Source organism: Salvelinus namaycush, chromosome 32 (assembly GCF_016432855.1).
Source record: "Salvelinus namaycush isolate Seneca chromosome 32, SaNama_1.0, whole genome shotgun sequence".
In the NCBI taxonomy this organism is placed as follows: Eukaryota; Metazoa; Chordata; class Actinopteri; order Salmoniformes; family Salmonidae; genus Salvelinus; species Salvelinus namaycush.
Window position 1 is genome coordinate 36424947 of NC_052338.1, and position 15881 is coordinate 36440827.

Sequence of the window (15881 nt, forward strand, 5' to 3'; positions counted from 1 at the left end):
CCTTGGAGAGCTCTTTGGTCTTGGCCATGGTGGAGAGTTTGGAATCTGATTGATTGCTTCTGTGGACAGGTGTCTTTTATACAGGTAACAAACTGAGATTAGGAGTACTCCCTTTAAGAGTGTGCTCAGCTCGTTACCATTATGAAAGACACCTGGGAGACAGAAATCTTTCTGATTGAGGGGGGGTCAAATACTTATTTCCCTCATTAAAATGCAAATCAATTTATAACATTTTTGACATGTGTTTTTCTGGATTTTTTTGTTATTCTGTCTCTCACTGTTCAAATAAACCTACCATTAAAATTATAGACTGATCATTTCTTTGTAAGTGGGCAAACGTACAAAATCAGCAGGGGATCAAATACTTTTCCCCCCTCACTGTAGATTATCTTGACTTTAGTGTAGTGATTGCAGCAGTGAATCACAGAAGTTATTATATAGGTTAGACTAATGTTCGTATTATTCTGTCCCTGTCTAGGACACGATGGCAAAGCGGAACACAGTGATCGGGACTCCGTTCTGGATGGCTCCAGAGGTCATCCAGGAGATAGGATATAACTGTGTGGCAGACATCTGGTCCCTGGGCATCACCTCTATAGAGATGGCTGAGGGAAAACCTCCCTACGCTGATATACATCCCATGAGGGTGAGTCTGGGCAGGACAGATGTGTGGTTGGAGATGTAGTGCAGTTAGGCTACATGTTGATGCTCATAATTGGGGAAGGTGGGGTACCTAGTCAGTTGGAAAGGTGGGGATACCTAGTCAGTTGGAAAGGGGGGGATACCTAGTCAGTTGGAAAGGGGGGGATACCTAGTCAGTTGGAAAGGGGGGGATACCTAGTCAGTTGGAAAGGGGGGGATACCTAGTCAGTTGGAAAGGGGGGGATACCTAGTCAGTTGGAAAGGGGGGGATACCTAGTCAGTTGGAAAGGGGGGGATACCTAGTCAGTTGGAAAGGGGGGGATACCTAGTCAGTTGGAAAGGGGGGGATACCTAGTCAGTTGGAAAGGGGGGGATACCTAGTCAGTTGGAAAGGGGGGGATACCTAGACAGTTGGAAAGGGGGGGGTACCTAGTCAGTTGGAAAGGGGGGGGGGGGGGTACCTAGTCAGTTGGAAAGGGGGGGGGGGGGTACCTAGTCAGTTGGAAAGGGGGGGGTACCTAGTCAGTTGGAAAGGGGGGGATACCTAGTCAGTTGGAAAGGGGGGGGGGGGGGGTACCTAGTCAGTTGTAAAGGGGGGGGGGGGGGGTACCTAGTCAGTTGTAAAGGGGGGGGGGGGGGGGGGGTACCTAGTCAGTTGGAAAGGGGGGGGGTACCTAGTCAGTTGTCCAACTGAAATGTGTCTTCCTCATTTAACCCAACTCCTCTGAATCAGAGAGGTGTGGGGGGGTGGCCTTCCTGAATCCACCTCCTGGCTAATGACTCGTTGGCGGCTATAGCTGTAAAATGAGGAATCTGGAATACTCCAGACAACTTTGATTCTGAGAGATCCAAGTTTTGATCAAATCCCCTCCCAAAAAATGTGATTTGTCACATGCTTGATAAACAACAGGTGTAGACTACCAGTGAAATGCTTCCGGGTCCTTTTCACACAATGCAGAGTTAAAGATAAATATAGTGACACGAGGAATAAATACAGTGAATTACAATAATCAGTAAAAATAACATGGCTATATACAGGGAGTACCAGGTAATAACATGGCTATATACAGGGAGTACCAGGTAATAACATGGCTATATACAGGGAGTACCAGGTAATAACATGGCTATATACAGGGAGTACCAGGTAATAACATGGCTATATACAGGGAGTACCGGGGAATAACATGGCTATATACAGCAAGTACCAGATAATAACATGGCTATATACAGGGAGTACCAGGTAATAACATGGCTATATACAGGGAGTACCAGGTAATAACATGGCTATATACAGGGAGTACCAGGTAATAACATGGCTATATACAGGGAGTACCAGGTAATAACATGGCTATATACAGGGAGTACCAGGTAATAACATGGCTATATACAGGGAGTACCAGGTAATAACATGGCTATATACAGGGAGTACCAGGTAATAACATGGCTATATACAGGGAGTACCAGGTAATAACATGGCTATATACAGGGAGTACCAGGTAATAACCTGGCTATATACAGGGAGTACCAGGGAGTACCAGGTAATAACCTGGCTATATACAGGGAGTACCAGGTAATAACATGGCTATATACAGGGAGTACCAGGTAATAACATGGTTATATACAGGAGTACCAGGTAATAACATGGCTATATACAGGGAGTACCAGGTAATAACATGGCTATATAGATGGAGTACCAGGTAATAACATGGCTATATACAGGGAGTACCAGGTAATAACATGGCTATATACAGGGAGTACCAGGTAATAACATGGCTATATACAGGGAGTACCAGGTAATAACATGGCTATATACAGGAAGTACCAGGTAATAACATGGATATATACAGGAAGTACCGGGTAACAACGTGGCTATATACAGGAAGTACCGGGTAATAACATGGTTATATAGATGGAGTACCATGTAATAACATGGCTATATACAGGAAGTACCAGGTAATAACATGGTTATATAGATGGAGTACCAGGTAATAACATGGATATATACAGGAAGTACCAGGTAATAACATGGTTATATAGATGGAGTACCAGGTAATAACATGGCTATATAGATGGAGTACCAGGTAATAACGTGGCTATATACAGGAAGTACCAGGTAATAACATGGTTATATAGATGGAGTACCAGGTAATAACATGGCTATATAGATGGAGTACCAGGTAATAACGTGGCTATATACAGGGAGTACCAGGTAATAACATGGCTATATACAGGGAGTACCAGGTAATAACATGGCTATATACCGGGAGTACCAGGTAATAACATGGCTATATACAGGGAGTACCAGGTAATAACATGGCTATATAGATGGAGTACCAGGTAATAACATGGCTATATACAGGGAGTACCAGGTAATAACATGGCTATATAGATGGAGTACCAGGTAATAACATGGCTATATAGATGGAGTACCAGGTAATAACATGGTTATATACAGGAAGTACCGGGTAACAACGTGGCTATATACAGGGAGTACCAGGTAATAACATGGCTATATACAGGGAGTACCAGGTAATAACGTGGCTATATACAGGGAGTACCAGGTAATAACATGGCTATATACAGGGAGTACCAGGTAATAACATGGCTATATACAGGGAGTACCAGGTAATAACATGGTTATATACAGGGAGTACCAGGTAATAACGTGGCTATATACAGGGAGTACCAGGTAATAACATGGCTATATACAGGGAGTACCAGGTAATAACATGGCTATATACAGGGAGTACCAGGTAATAACATGGCTATATACAGGGAGTACCAGGTAATAACATGGCTATATACAGGGAGTACCAGGTAATAACATGGCTATATACAGGGAGTACCAGGTAATAACATGGTTATATACAGGGAGTACCAGGTAATAACATGGCTATATACAGGGAGTACCAGGTAATAACATGGCTATATACAGGGAGTACCAGATAATAACATGGTTATATACAGGGAGTACCAGGTAATAACATGGCTATATACAGGAAGTACCAGGTAATAACATGGCTATATACAGGAAGTACCGGGTAACAACGTGGCTATATACAGGAAGTACCGGGTAATAACGTGGCTATATACAGGGAGTACCGGGTAATAACGTGGCTATATACAGGGAGTACCGGGTAATAACGTGGCTATATACAGGGAGTACCGGGTAATAACGTGGCTATATACAGGGAGTACCGGGTAATAACGTGGCTATATACAGGGAGTACCGGGTAATAACGTGGCTATATACAGGAAGTACCAAGTAACAACGTGGCTATATACAGGAAGTACCGGGTAACAACGTGGCTATATACAGGAAGTACCGGGTAACAACGTGGCTATATACAGGAAGTACCGGGTAACAACGTGGCTATATACAGGAAGTACCGGGTAACAACGTGGCTATATACAGGAAGTACCGGGTAACAACGTGGCTATATACAGGAAGTACCGGGTAACAACGTGGCTATATACAGGAAGTACCGGGTAACAACGTGGCTATATACAGGAAGTACCGGGTAACAACGTGGCTATATACAGGAAGTACCGGGTAACAACGTGGCTATATACAGGAAGTACCGGGTAACAACGTGGCTATATACAGGAAGTACCGGGTAACAACGTGGCTATATACAGGAAGTACCGGGTAACAACGTGGCTATATACAGGAAGTACCGGGTAACAACGTGGCTATATACAGGGAGTACCGGGTAATAACGTGGCTATATACAGGAAGTACCAAGTAACAACGTGGCTATATACAGGAAGTACCAAGTAACAACGTGGCTATATACAGGAAGTACCAAGTAACAACGTGGCTATATACAGGAAGTACCAAGTAACAACGTGGCTATATACAGGAAGTACCAAGTAACAACGTGGCTATATACAGGAAGTACCGGGTAACAACGTGGCTATATACAGGAAGTACCGGGTAACAACGTGGCTATATACAGGAAGTACCGGGTAACAACGTGGCTATATACAGGAAGTACCGGGTAACAACGTGGCTATATACAGGAAGTACCGGGTAACAACGTGGCTATATACAGGAAGTACCGGGTAACAACGTGGCTATATACAGGAAGTACCGGGTAACAACGTGGCTATATACAGGAAGTACCGGGTAACAACGTGGCTATATACAGGAAGTACCGGGTAACAACGTGGCTATATACAGGAAGTACCGGGTAACAACGTGGCTATATACAGGAAGTACCGGGTAATAACGTGGCTATATACAGGGAGTACCGGGTAATAACATGGTTATATACAGGGAGTACCAGGTAATAACATGGCTATATACAGGGAGTACCAGGTAATAACATGGCTATATACAGGGAGTACCAGGTAATAACATGGCTATATACAGGAAGTACCAGGTAATAACATGGCTATATACAGGAAGTACCGGGTAATAACATGGCTATATACAGGAAGTACCGGGTAACAACGTGGCTATATACAGGAAGTACCGGGTAACAACGTGGCTATATACAGGAAGTACCGGGTAACAACGTGGCTATATACAGGAAGTACCGGGTAATAACGTGGCTATATACAGGGAGTACCAAGTAATAACGTGGCTATGTACAGGGAGTACCAGGTAATAACGTGGCTATATACAGGAAGTACCAGGTAATAACGTGGCTATATACAGGAAGTACCGGGTAATAACGTGGCTATATACAGGGAGTACCAGGTAATAACATGGCTATATACAGGAAGTACCAGGTAATAACATGGCTATATACAGGAAGTACCGGGTAATAACATGGCTATATACAGGAAGTACCGGGTAACAACGTGGCTATATACAGGAAGTACCGGGTAACAACGTGGCTATATACAGGAAGTACCGGGTAACAACGTGGCTATATACAGGAAGTACCAAGTAATAACGTGGCTATGTACAGGGAGTACCAGGTAATAACGTGGCTATATACAGGAAGTACCAGGTAATAACGTGGCTATATACAGGAAGTACCGGGTAATAACGTGGCTATATACAGGGAGTACCAAGTAATAACGTGGCTATATACAGGGAGTACCGGGTAATAACGTGGCTATATACAGGGAGTACCGGGTAATAACGTGGCTATATACAGGGAGTACCGGGTAATAACATGGTTATATAGATGGAGTACCAGGTAATAACATGGCTATATACAGGGAGTACCAGGTAATAACATGGCTATATACAGGGAGTACCAGGTAATAACATGGCTATATACAGGAAGTACCAGGTAATAACATGGCTATATACAGGGAGTACCAGGTAATAACATGGCTATATACAGGAAGTACCATGTAATAACATGGCTATATACAGGAAGTACCATGTAATAACATGGCTATATACAGGAAGTACCATGTAATAACATGGCTATATACAGGAAGTACCAGGTAATAACGTGGCTATATACAGGAAGTACCGGGTAACAACGTGGCTATATACAGGAAGTACCGGGTAACAACGTGGCTATATACAGGAAGTACCGGGTAACAACGTGGCTATATACAGGAAGTACCGGGTAACAACGTGGCTATATACAGGAAGTACCGGGTAACAACGTGGCTATATACAGGAAGTACCGGGTAACAACGTGGCTATATACAGGAAGTACCGGGTAACAACGTGGCTATATACAGGAAGTACCGGGTAACAACGTGGCTATATACAGGAAGTACCGGGTAACAACGTGGCTATATACAGGGAGTACCGGGTAATAACGTGGCTATATACAGGAAGTACCAAGTAACAACGTGGCTATATACAGGAAGTACCAAGTAACAACGTGGCTATATACAGGAAGTACCGGGTAACAACGTGGCTATATACAGGAAGTACCGGGTAACAACGTGGCTATATACAGGAAGTACCGGGTAACAACGTGGCTATATACAGGGAGTACCGGGTAATAACGTGGCTATATACAGGGAGTACCATGTAATAACATGGTTATATACAGGGAGTACCAGGTAATAACATGGCTATATACAGGGAGTACCATGTAATAACGTGGCTATATACAGGAAGTACCGGGTAATAACGTGGCTATATACAGGAAGTACCAAGTAACAACGTGGCTATATACAGGAAGTACCAAGTAACAACGTGGCTATATACAGGAAGTACCGGGTAACAACGTGGCTATATACAGGAAGTACCGGGTAACAACGTGGCTATATACAGGAAGTACCGGGTAACAACGTGGCTATATACAGGAAGTACCGGGTAACAACGTGGCTATATACAGGAAGTACCGGGTAACAACGTGGCTATATACAGGAAGTACCGGGTAACAACGTGGCTATATACAGGAAGTACCGGGTAACAACGTGGCTATATACAGGAAGTACCGGGTAACAACGTGGCTATATACAGGGAGTACCGGGTAATAACACGGCTATATACAGGGAGTACCATGTAATAACATGGCTATATACAGGGAGTACCATGTAATAACGTGGCTATATACAGGAAGTACCGGGTAACAACGTGGCTGTGCAACAGGATAAATAATAGACAGTAGAGTCCAGCGTGTGTGGGTAGAGTCCACTGTGTAGGGGTGTCGGTGTAGAGTCCAGCGTGTGTGGGTAGAGTCCACTGTGTAGGGGTGTCGGTGTAGAGTCCAGCGTGTGTGGGTAGAGTCCACTGTGTCGGGGTGTCGGTGTAGAGTCCAGCGTGTGTGGGTAGAGTCCACTGTGTCGGGGTGTCGGTGTAGAGTCCAGCGTGTGTGGGTAGAGTCCACTGTGTCGGGGTGTCGGTGTAGAGTCCAGCGTGTGTGGGTAGAGTCCACTGTGTCGGGGTGTCGGTGTAGAGTCCAGCGTGTGTGGGTAGAGTCCACTGTGTCGGGGTGTCGGTGTAGAGTCCAGCGTGTGTGGGTAGAGTCCACTGTGTCGGGGTGTCGGTGTAGAGTCCAGCGTGTGTGGGTAGAGTCCACTGTGTCGGGGTGTCGGTGTAGAGTCCAGCGTGTGTGGGTAGAGTCCACTGTGTCGGGGTGTCGGTGTAGAGTCCAGCGTGTGTGGGTAGAGTCCACTGTGTAGGGGTGTCGGTGTAGAGTCCAGCGTGTGTGGGTAGAGTCCACTGTGTAGGGGTGTCGGTGTAGAGTCCAGCGTGTGTGGGTAGAGTCCACTGTGTAGGGGTGTCGGTGTAGAGTCCAGCGTGTGTGGGTAGAGTCCACTGTGTAGGGGTGTCGGTGTAGAGTCCAGCGTGTGTGGGTAGAGTCCACTGTGTAGGGGTGTCGGTGTAGAGTCCAGCGTGTGTGGGTAGAGTCCACTGTGTAGGGGTGTCGGTGTAGAGTCCAGCGTGTGTGGGTAGAGTCCACTGTGTAGGGGTGTCGGTGTAGAGTCCAGCGTGTGTGGGTAGAGTCCAGCGTGTCGGGGTGTCGGTGTAGAGTCCAGCGTGTGTGGGTAGAGTCCACTGTGTAGGGGTGTCGGTGTAGAGTCCAGCGTGTGTGGGTAGAGTCCACTGTGTCGGGGTGTCGGTGTAGAGTCCAGCGTGTGTGGGTAGAGTCCACTGTGTCGGGGTGTCGGTGTAGAGGTGTCGGTGTAGAGTCCACTGTGTCGGGGTGTCGGTGTAGAGGTGTCGGTGTAGAGTCCACTGTGTCGGGGTGTCGGTGTAGAGTCCAGCGTGTGTGGGTAGAGTCCACTGTGTCGGGGTGTCGGTGTAGAGTCCAGCGTGTGTGGGTAGAGTCCACTGTGTCGGGGTGTCGGTGTAGAGTCCAGCGTGTGTGGGTAGAGTCCACTGTGTCGGGGTGTCGGTGTAGAGTCCAGCGTGTGTGGGTAGAGTCCACTGTGTAGGGGTGTCGGTGTAGAGTCCAGCGTGTGTGGGTAGAGTCCACTGTGTCGGGGTGTCGGTGTAGAGTCCAGCGTGTGTGGGTAGAGTCCACTGTGTCGGGGTGTCGGTGTAGAGTCCAGCGTGTGTGGGTAGAGTCCACTGTGTCGGGGTGTCGGTGTAGAGTCCACTGTGTCGGGGTGTCGGTGTAGAGTCCACTGTGTCGGGGTGTCGGTGTAGAGTCCACTGTGTCGGGGTGTCGGTGTAGAGTCCACTGTGTAGGGGTGTCGGTGTAGAGTCCAGCGTGTGTGCATAGAGTGTAAAAAATAAGGTCAATACAGGTAGTCCGGATAGCTATTTGATTAGCTATTTAGCAGTCTTGTTTAGTAGTCTTATGGCTTGGAGTAGAAGCTGGTCAGGGTCCTGTTGGTTCCAGACTTGTTGCGTCGGTACCGCTTGCCTTGCGGTCGCAGAGAGAACAATCTATGACTGGGGTGACTGGAGTCTTTAACAATTCCTTAGGCCTTCCTCTGACACCGCCTGGTATAGAGATCCTGGATGGCAGCGAGCTTGTCCCCAGTGATGTACTGGGCTGTACGCACTACCCTCTGTAGCACCTTACGGTCGGGGGCCTTGCGGTTGCCGTACCAAGCGGTCAATAGACATTCATTAGGGGTTACATTGAGGCTTCTATACTACCTGCTTCACACAGTGTTTTCTGTCTCTCCTTCGTCTGTATTACTGTCAGGCTATTTTCATGATCCCAACCAACCCTCCACCTACGTTCAGGAAGCCTGAGCTGTGGACAGACGACTTCACACACTTTGTAAAGAAATGTCTGGTGAAGAACCCAGAACAGAGAGCTACAGCCACACAACTACTACAGGTGAGACACACACAACTACTACAGGTGAGACGCACACAACTACTACAGGTGAGACAGACTTCTGTGTGCTCATACAAAAACATACTCGGTCATCTTCACTAGCTCATCAGAGTAGCACCTGGACATTTGTCTGTCTATGCTGTCTCTATGCTACTACAGGTGAGACTGGCTGCTGTCCCTTCGTCTATGAACATATTAGAAACACTGTCCGTCATGCAGAGCTTCGTCAACTTACTGCCTTCCTCCTCTCCCTCTCTCCTGTAGCATCCGTTCATCACGGCAGCCAAGCCAGTCACCATCCTGAGAGACCTGATCACTGAGTCCATGGAGATGAAGGTTAAGAGACACCAGGAGCAGCAGAGAGAGCTGGAGCAGGAGGACGACTCTGTACGTCTAGTCTATCAATCAAATGTATTAATAAAGCCCCTTTTACATCAGCTGATATCTCAAAGTGCTGTACAGAAACCCAGCCTAAAACCCCAAACAGCAAGCAATGCAGGTGTAGAAGCACGGTGGCTAGGAAAAACTCCCTAGAAAGGCCAAACCCTAGGAAGAAACCTAGAGAGGAACCAGGCTATGAGGGGTGGCCAGTCCTCTTCTGGCTGTGCTGGGTGGAGATTATAACAGAACATGGACAAGATGTTCAAATGTTCATAAATGACCAGCATGGTATAGTGTGATGACCAGCATGGTATAGTGTGATGACCAGCATGGTATAGTGTGATGACCAGCATGGTATAGTGTGATGACCAGCATGGTATAGTGTGATGACCAGCATGGTATAGTGTGTAGACCAGTGAAACAAAATCTCAGTTTTATCCATTTTAAATTCGGTCTGTAGCACAATAAAATGTGTAAAAGGTTGAGGGGGTGTGAGTACTTTCTGAAGGCTCTGTACGAATGAAGTCAGTACCTTACTGTCCAACTGCTAAAAAATAAACTTTATAAGTTAGTTTGATTGACCTGACCGTCCTCTCTCTCTGCGTCCAGGAAGAGGAGGTGGAGGTGGACTCCCACACCATGGTGAAGTCTGGGTCAGAGGGGGCTGGCACCATGAGAGCTACCAGCACCATGAGTGACGGAGCTCAGACCATGATCGAGCACGGCAGTACCATGTTAGAGGCAGACCTGGGAACCATGGTCATCAACAGTGATGAGGAGGAGGAGGACAACGACGAAGGCTCCATGAGGAGTGAGTAGAGCTTGTAACTAACATATTGTGATCATTTAGTTTCTATATTTAATTGATTATAATGAGCTGTTCAGTATAGTACCGTTTGACACATGATATAACAGACTTCAACAGGTAAACTGATATCTAATGTAGCAATGGGTCTGAATACTTCTGTACGAGACTCCAAATTGAGATCAGGTGCGTCCTGTTTCCATTGATCATCCTTGATGTTTCTATAACTTGATTGGAGTCCAACTGTGATAAATTAAATTGATTGGACATGATTTGTCTATATGAGGTCCTACAGTTGACAGTGCAGGAACTATACCATGAAGTCCAAGGAACTGTCCGTAGATCGCCGAGATGGAAACTTTCAACACAATTCTACGAGCACAGTGGTCTCAATCACTGGGAAGTGGAGACGATATAAAACTACCCAGACTCTGCCCCGGAGCCGAGCCACCCGGACTCTGCCCCGGAGCCGAGCCGAGCCACCCAGACTCTGCCCCGGAGCCGAGCCGAGCCACCCAGACTCTGCCCCGGAGCCGAGCCGAGCCACCCATACTCTGCCCCGGAGCCGAGCCGAGCCACCCAGACTCTGCCCCCGAGCCGAGCCACCCATACTCTGCCCCGGAGCCGAGCCGAGCCACCCAGACTCTGCCCCGGAGCCGAGCCACCCAGACTCTGCCCCGGAGCCGAGCCACCCATACTCTGCCCCGGAGCCGAGCCGAGCCACCCATACTCTGCCCCGGAGCCAAGCCGAGCCACCCAGACTCTGCCCCGGAGCCAGCCGAGCCACCCGGACTCTGCCTGCCAGAAGGACAACTGTCTCTACAGCTCTTCACCCATCTGGGCTTTATGGGACAGTGGCCAGGCCACTCCTGAGAAAGTCACATGACCGCACGCCAGGAGTTTGCATAAAGTCCGGTGAAAGACGACGCATAAGGCAAAAGATTCTGTGGTCTGATGAGACAAAACTGGAACTCTTTGGCCTGAATGCAAAGTGCTCTGTCTGGAGAGAACCAGGCACAGCTCATCACCCGCCTAACACCATCCCCACCGTGAAGCATGGTGGTGGCAACATCCCCACCGTGAAGCATGGTGGTGGCAGCATCCCTACAGTGAAGCATGGTGGTGGCACCATCCCCACCGTGAAGCATGGTGGTGACACCATCCCTACAGTGAAGCATGGGGGTGGCAACATCCCTACAGTGAAGCATGGTGGTGGCACCATCCCCACCGTGAAGCATGGTGGTGGCACCATCCCCACCGTGAAGCATGGTGGTGGCACCATCCCTACGTTGAAGCATGGTGGTGACACCATCCCTACCGTGAAGCATGGTGGTGGCACCATCCCTACCGTGAAGCATGGTGGTGGCACCATCCCTACCGTGAAGCATGGTGGTGGCACCATCCCTACGGTGAAGCATGGTGGTGACACCATCCCTACCGTGAAGCATGGTGGTGGCGGAAAAAATCTGAAAAAATACAGATTTGCACAGCTGATCCAGACACGCCCAAGACAACTGCCTTTCTAGGGAGTTTTTCCTAGCCACCGTGCTTCTACACCTGCATTGCTTGCTGTTTGGGGTTTTAGGCTGGGTTTCTGTACAGCACTTTGAGATATCAGCTGATGTGTTTATAAAGCCCTTATTACATTTGATTGGTGGCGATTACAGCTTTGAGTTCAATCAAAGGTGCTTCTACAAAGTATTGACTAGGGGGTGTGAATACTTATGTAAATTAAATATTACTGTATTTCATTTTCAATAACTTTATGTAGATGGGTGGGGGAAATCAATTTATTCCATTTTGAATTCAGGCGGTAACAACATGTGGAATAAGTCCAGGGGTGTGAATACTTTAGTAAAGTAGATGTTTCCTCTCTCCACAGGACACCCCACCTCCCAGCAGGCCCTGAGACCCTCCTTCATGGACTACTTTGACAAGCAGGACTCTAACAAGGTCCAACAGGAGAGCTATAACCATAACCAGCAGCAGGAACCAGGCTATCACATCAGCCAGGCTAAGAACGTCTTCCCTGACAACTGGAAGGTTCCTCAGGACGGAGACTTTGACTTTGTGAGTTACACCTAATCACCCATCCGTGGAACTACATATAGAACCATCCGTGGAACTACATATAGAACCATCCGTGGAACTACATATAGAACCATCCGTGGAACTACATATAGAACCATCCGTGGAGCTACATATAGAACCATCCGTGGAGCTACATATAGAACCACATATAGAACCATCCGTGGAACTACATATAGAACCATCCGTGGAACTACATATAGAACCATCCGTGGAACTACATATAGAACCATCCGTGGAACTACATATAGAACCATCCGTGGAACTACATATAGAACCATCCGTGGAGCTACATATAGAACCACATATAGAACCATCCGTGGAACTACATATAGAACCATCCGTGGAACTACATATAGAACCATCCGTGGAACTACATATAGAACCATCCGTGGAGCTACATATAGAACCATCCGTGGAGCTACATATAGAACTACATATAGAACCATCCATAGAACTACATATAGAACCATCCGTGGAGCTACATATAGAACTACATATAGAACCATCCATAGAACTACATATAGAACCATCCGTGGAGCTACATATAGAACTACATATAGAACCATCCATAGAGCTACATATAGAACCATCCGTGGAGCTACATATAGAACTACATATAGAACCATCCATAGAACTACATATAGAACCATCCGTGGAGCTACATATAGAACCATCCGTGGAGCTACATATAGAACCATCCGTGGAACTACATATAGAACCATCCGTGGAGCTACATATAGAACTACATATAGAACCATCCGTGGAACTACATATAGAACCATCCGTGGAGCTACATATAGAACTACATATAGAACCATCCATGGAACTACATATAGAACTACATATAGAACCATCCATAGAACTACATATAGAACCATCCGTGGAGCTACATATAGAACCATCCGTGGAGCTACATATAGAACCATCCGTGGAACTACATATAGAACCATCCGTGGAGCTACATATAGAACTACATATAGAACCATCCGTGGAGCTACATATAGAACTACATATAGAACCATCCATAGAACTACATATAGAACCATCCGTGGAACTACATATAGAACCGTCCATAGAACTACACAGAGAGCCACCCGTAGAAGCGTCCGTCTGTGGGGTTGCACGGTGGACTACATGTAGAACCGTCTGTCCGTGGGGTTGCACGGTGGACTACATGTAGAACCGTCTGTCTGTGGGGTTGCACGTGGGACTACATGTAGAACCGTCCGTCCGTGGGGTTGCACGGTGGACTACATGTAGAACCGTCTGTCCGTGGGGTTGCACGGTGGACTACATGTAGAACCGTCTGTCTGTGGGGTTGCACGGTGGACTACATGTAGAATCCCTGTAGTAGTTGAATAGCATCTCTGGGATCAATAGTCATGTAATAGTCTCTCCATCCCTTGGTCTTCCTCTCTGACTCAGTGGGTTAGGTTTTGCTGTGTTTTAAAGTTGCTTCTCTCCCTCTGTTCTCTGTCTAAGCAGCTGAAGAACCTTGACTTTGAGGAGCTGCAGCTGCGTCTGACGGCTCTGGACCCCATGATGGAGAGAGAGATCGAGGAGCTGCGTCAGCGCTACACCGCCAAGAGACAACCCATCCTCGACGCAATGGACGCCAAGAAACGCAGACAGCAGAACTTCTGAAGAGCCTGAGGAACACTTTCTGACCTGGGCCCGTGTTCATACAGCGTCTCACGTTCCACAGTGCTGATCTAGGCTAAGGTGGTCCACTAATCTTATTCCTTATGATCGAAAAGGCAGAACTGATGCTAGATCAGCACTCTGGCAGCAGAATGCTGAGGACCTTGGAGAAGTCATTTTGACCTGGTGCTTTCTGACCTGACCAAGGGAGAGGAGAGACCTGACAGCTGTCTGGAATTTAATTCACCCTGTGCTCCTAAATGTCCTCCATTTTCTCATCACCACCCCAGTAAGTCAGGATGACTCCAGTCCACACTATTTTCCCATTGCTCAGGACTACTGTAAACAATTCTTTGCCTCCCCATCTGTTAATTATGAACCTGTAGGTAGCCTTACATCCCAGAGTAAAAGTTTCCTAAAGATGTTTCTCCCCTTTTTAAAGCGTCCTTTGACTGCTCAATACTAGCTGGCTTTCTCCCAGCTCTGCTACTGTTATTTGGCTCTTGGGAAAGTACCTGCAGTTCTGGATAATATTAAAGCAGTTACTTGTAGACTCTCTGTAATGTCAGAAAATGTCCAGAATATATCTGCAGTAATAGTGGAATGATGGTGTTTGACAACAAAACACAGACCTACTTCTGTTGTCAAGATGGGAGAACTGCCCCCTCCCCCTCTTCCATCGGCGTCACTAAGAGGCGTGGTCATCTCCTCGAGCACAACCAACAATGGCAGACTGGGTAAAAGCGGACAATGTAGAAATGACTATTTCCTGGTTACTACAGTCTTTCCTCAATTCCGGTTTATGTGAGAGCATATAGTATTATTGGATCATCTAAATCGCTGTGAATATATATTTTTAATAGCAAAAAATATAGTTTTTACAGCTAGTTGGTGGATGAAAGGGAAAGTAAAATAGACTTACCACAATGTTCCAGGGAAGTATCTGTCATTCCACTATGGTAGTGGCAGCCAGCCTGGGGGACGGTGTAGGAGGGGTTCGATGGAAACCCTGTGGTGTTTGATATTATCATGATGTAATACTGTATATAACCCAGTTACGGAAAGCTGTGGCGCTTTGTCCACGACCAAAGACTGTCTTAATGAGAACGAAAGAGCAATGAATTCATATGATCTGAGTGGACAGACTCCTTTTCTAGAAACTAGATCTGAAACCTAATGGAGGTGATCTGAGTGGACAGACTGTTTTCTAGAAACTAGATCTGAAACCTAATGGAGGTGGTGATCTGAGTGGACAGACTGTTTTCTAGAAACTAGATCTGAAACCTAATGGAGGTGGTGATCTGAGTGGACAGACTGTTTTCTAGAAACTAGATCTGAAAACCTAATGGAGGTGATCTGAGTGGACAGACTGTTTTCTAGAAACTAGATCTGAAACCCTAATGGAGGTGGTGATCTGAGTGGACAGACTGTTTTCTCCCAATAGGAACTAAGCTGAACAACAATATAAACACAATATAAACACAATATGTAAAGTGTTGGTTCCATGTTTCATGAGCTGAAATAAAAGATCCCAGAAATGTTCCAAGTGCACAAAAATCTTATTTCTCTAAAATGTTTTGCACAAATGTGTTCACATCCCTGTTAGTGAGCATTTGTCCTTTGCCAAGATAATCCATCCAACTGACAGGTGT

The 15881-nt window shown here is 46.8% G+C and overlaps 1 protein-coding gene across 2 annotated transcripts in view; it reads left to right on the forward strand.

Annotated features, from left to right (window-relative positions):
- The window catches only part of stk3 (serine/threonine kinase 3 (STE20 homolog, yeast)), a 30512-nt gene extending 14741 nt beyond the window's left edge, over positions 1-15771 (forward strand). The window contains exons 6-11 of one of the 2 annotated variants that reach the window (XM_038971724.1): positions 479-646; positions 9174-9311; positions 9576-9698; positions 10302-10503; positions 12380-12567; positions 14071-15771. In XM_038971724.1, coding sequence (XP_038827652.1) covers positions 479-646; positions 9174-9311; positions 9576-9698; positions 10302-10503; positions 12380-12567; positions 14071-14232 — 981 coding nt within the window. In that variant the 3' untranslated portion in view covers positions 14233-15771. The remainder of the gene's footprint in view (positions 1-478; positions 647-9173; positions 9312-9575; positions 9699-10301; positions 10504-12379; positions 12568-14070) is intronic. The other variant, XM_038971725.1, reaches the window with a different exon arrangement.
- Positions 15772-15881: the final 110 nt, after the last annotated feature.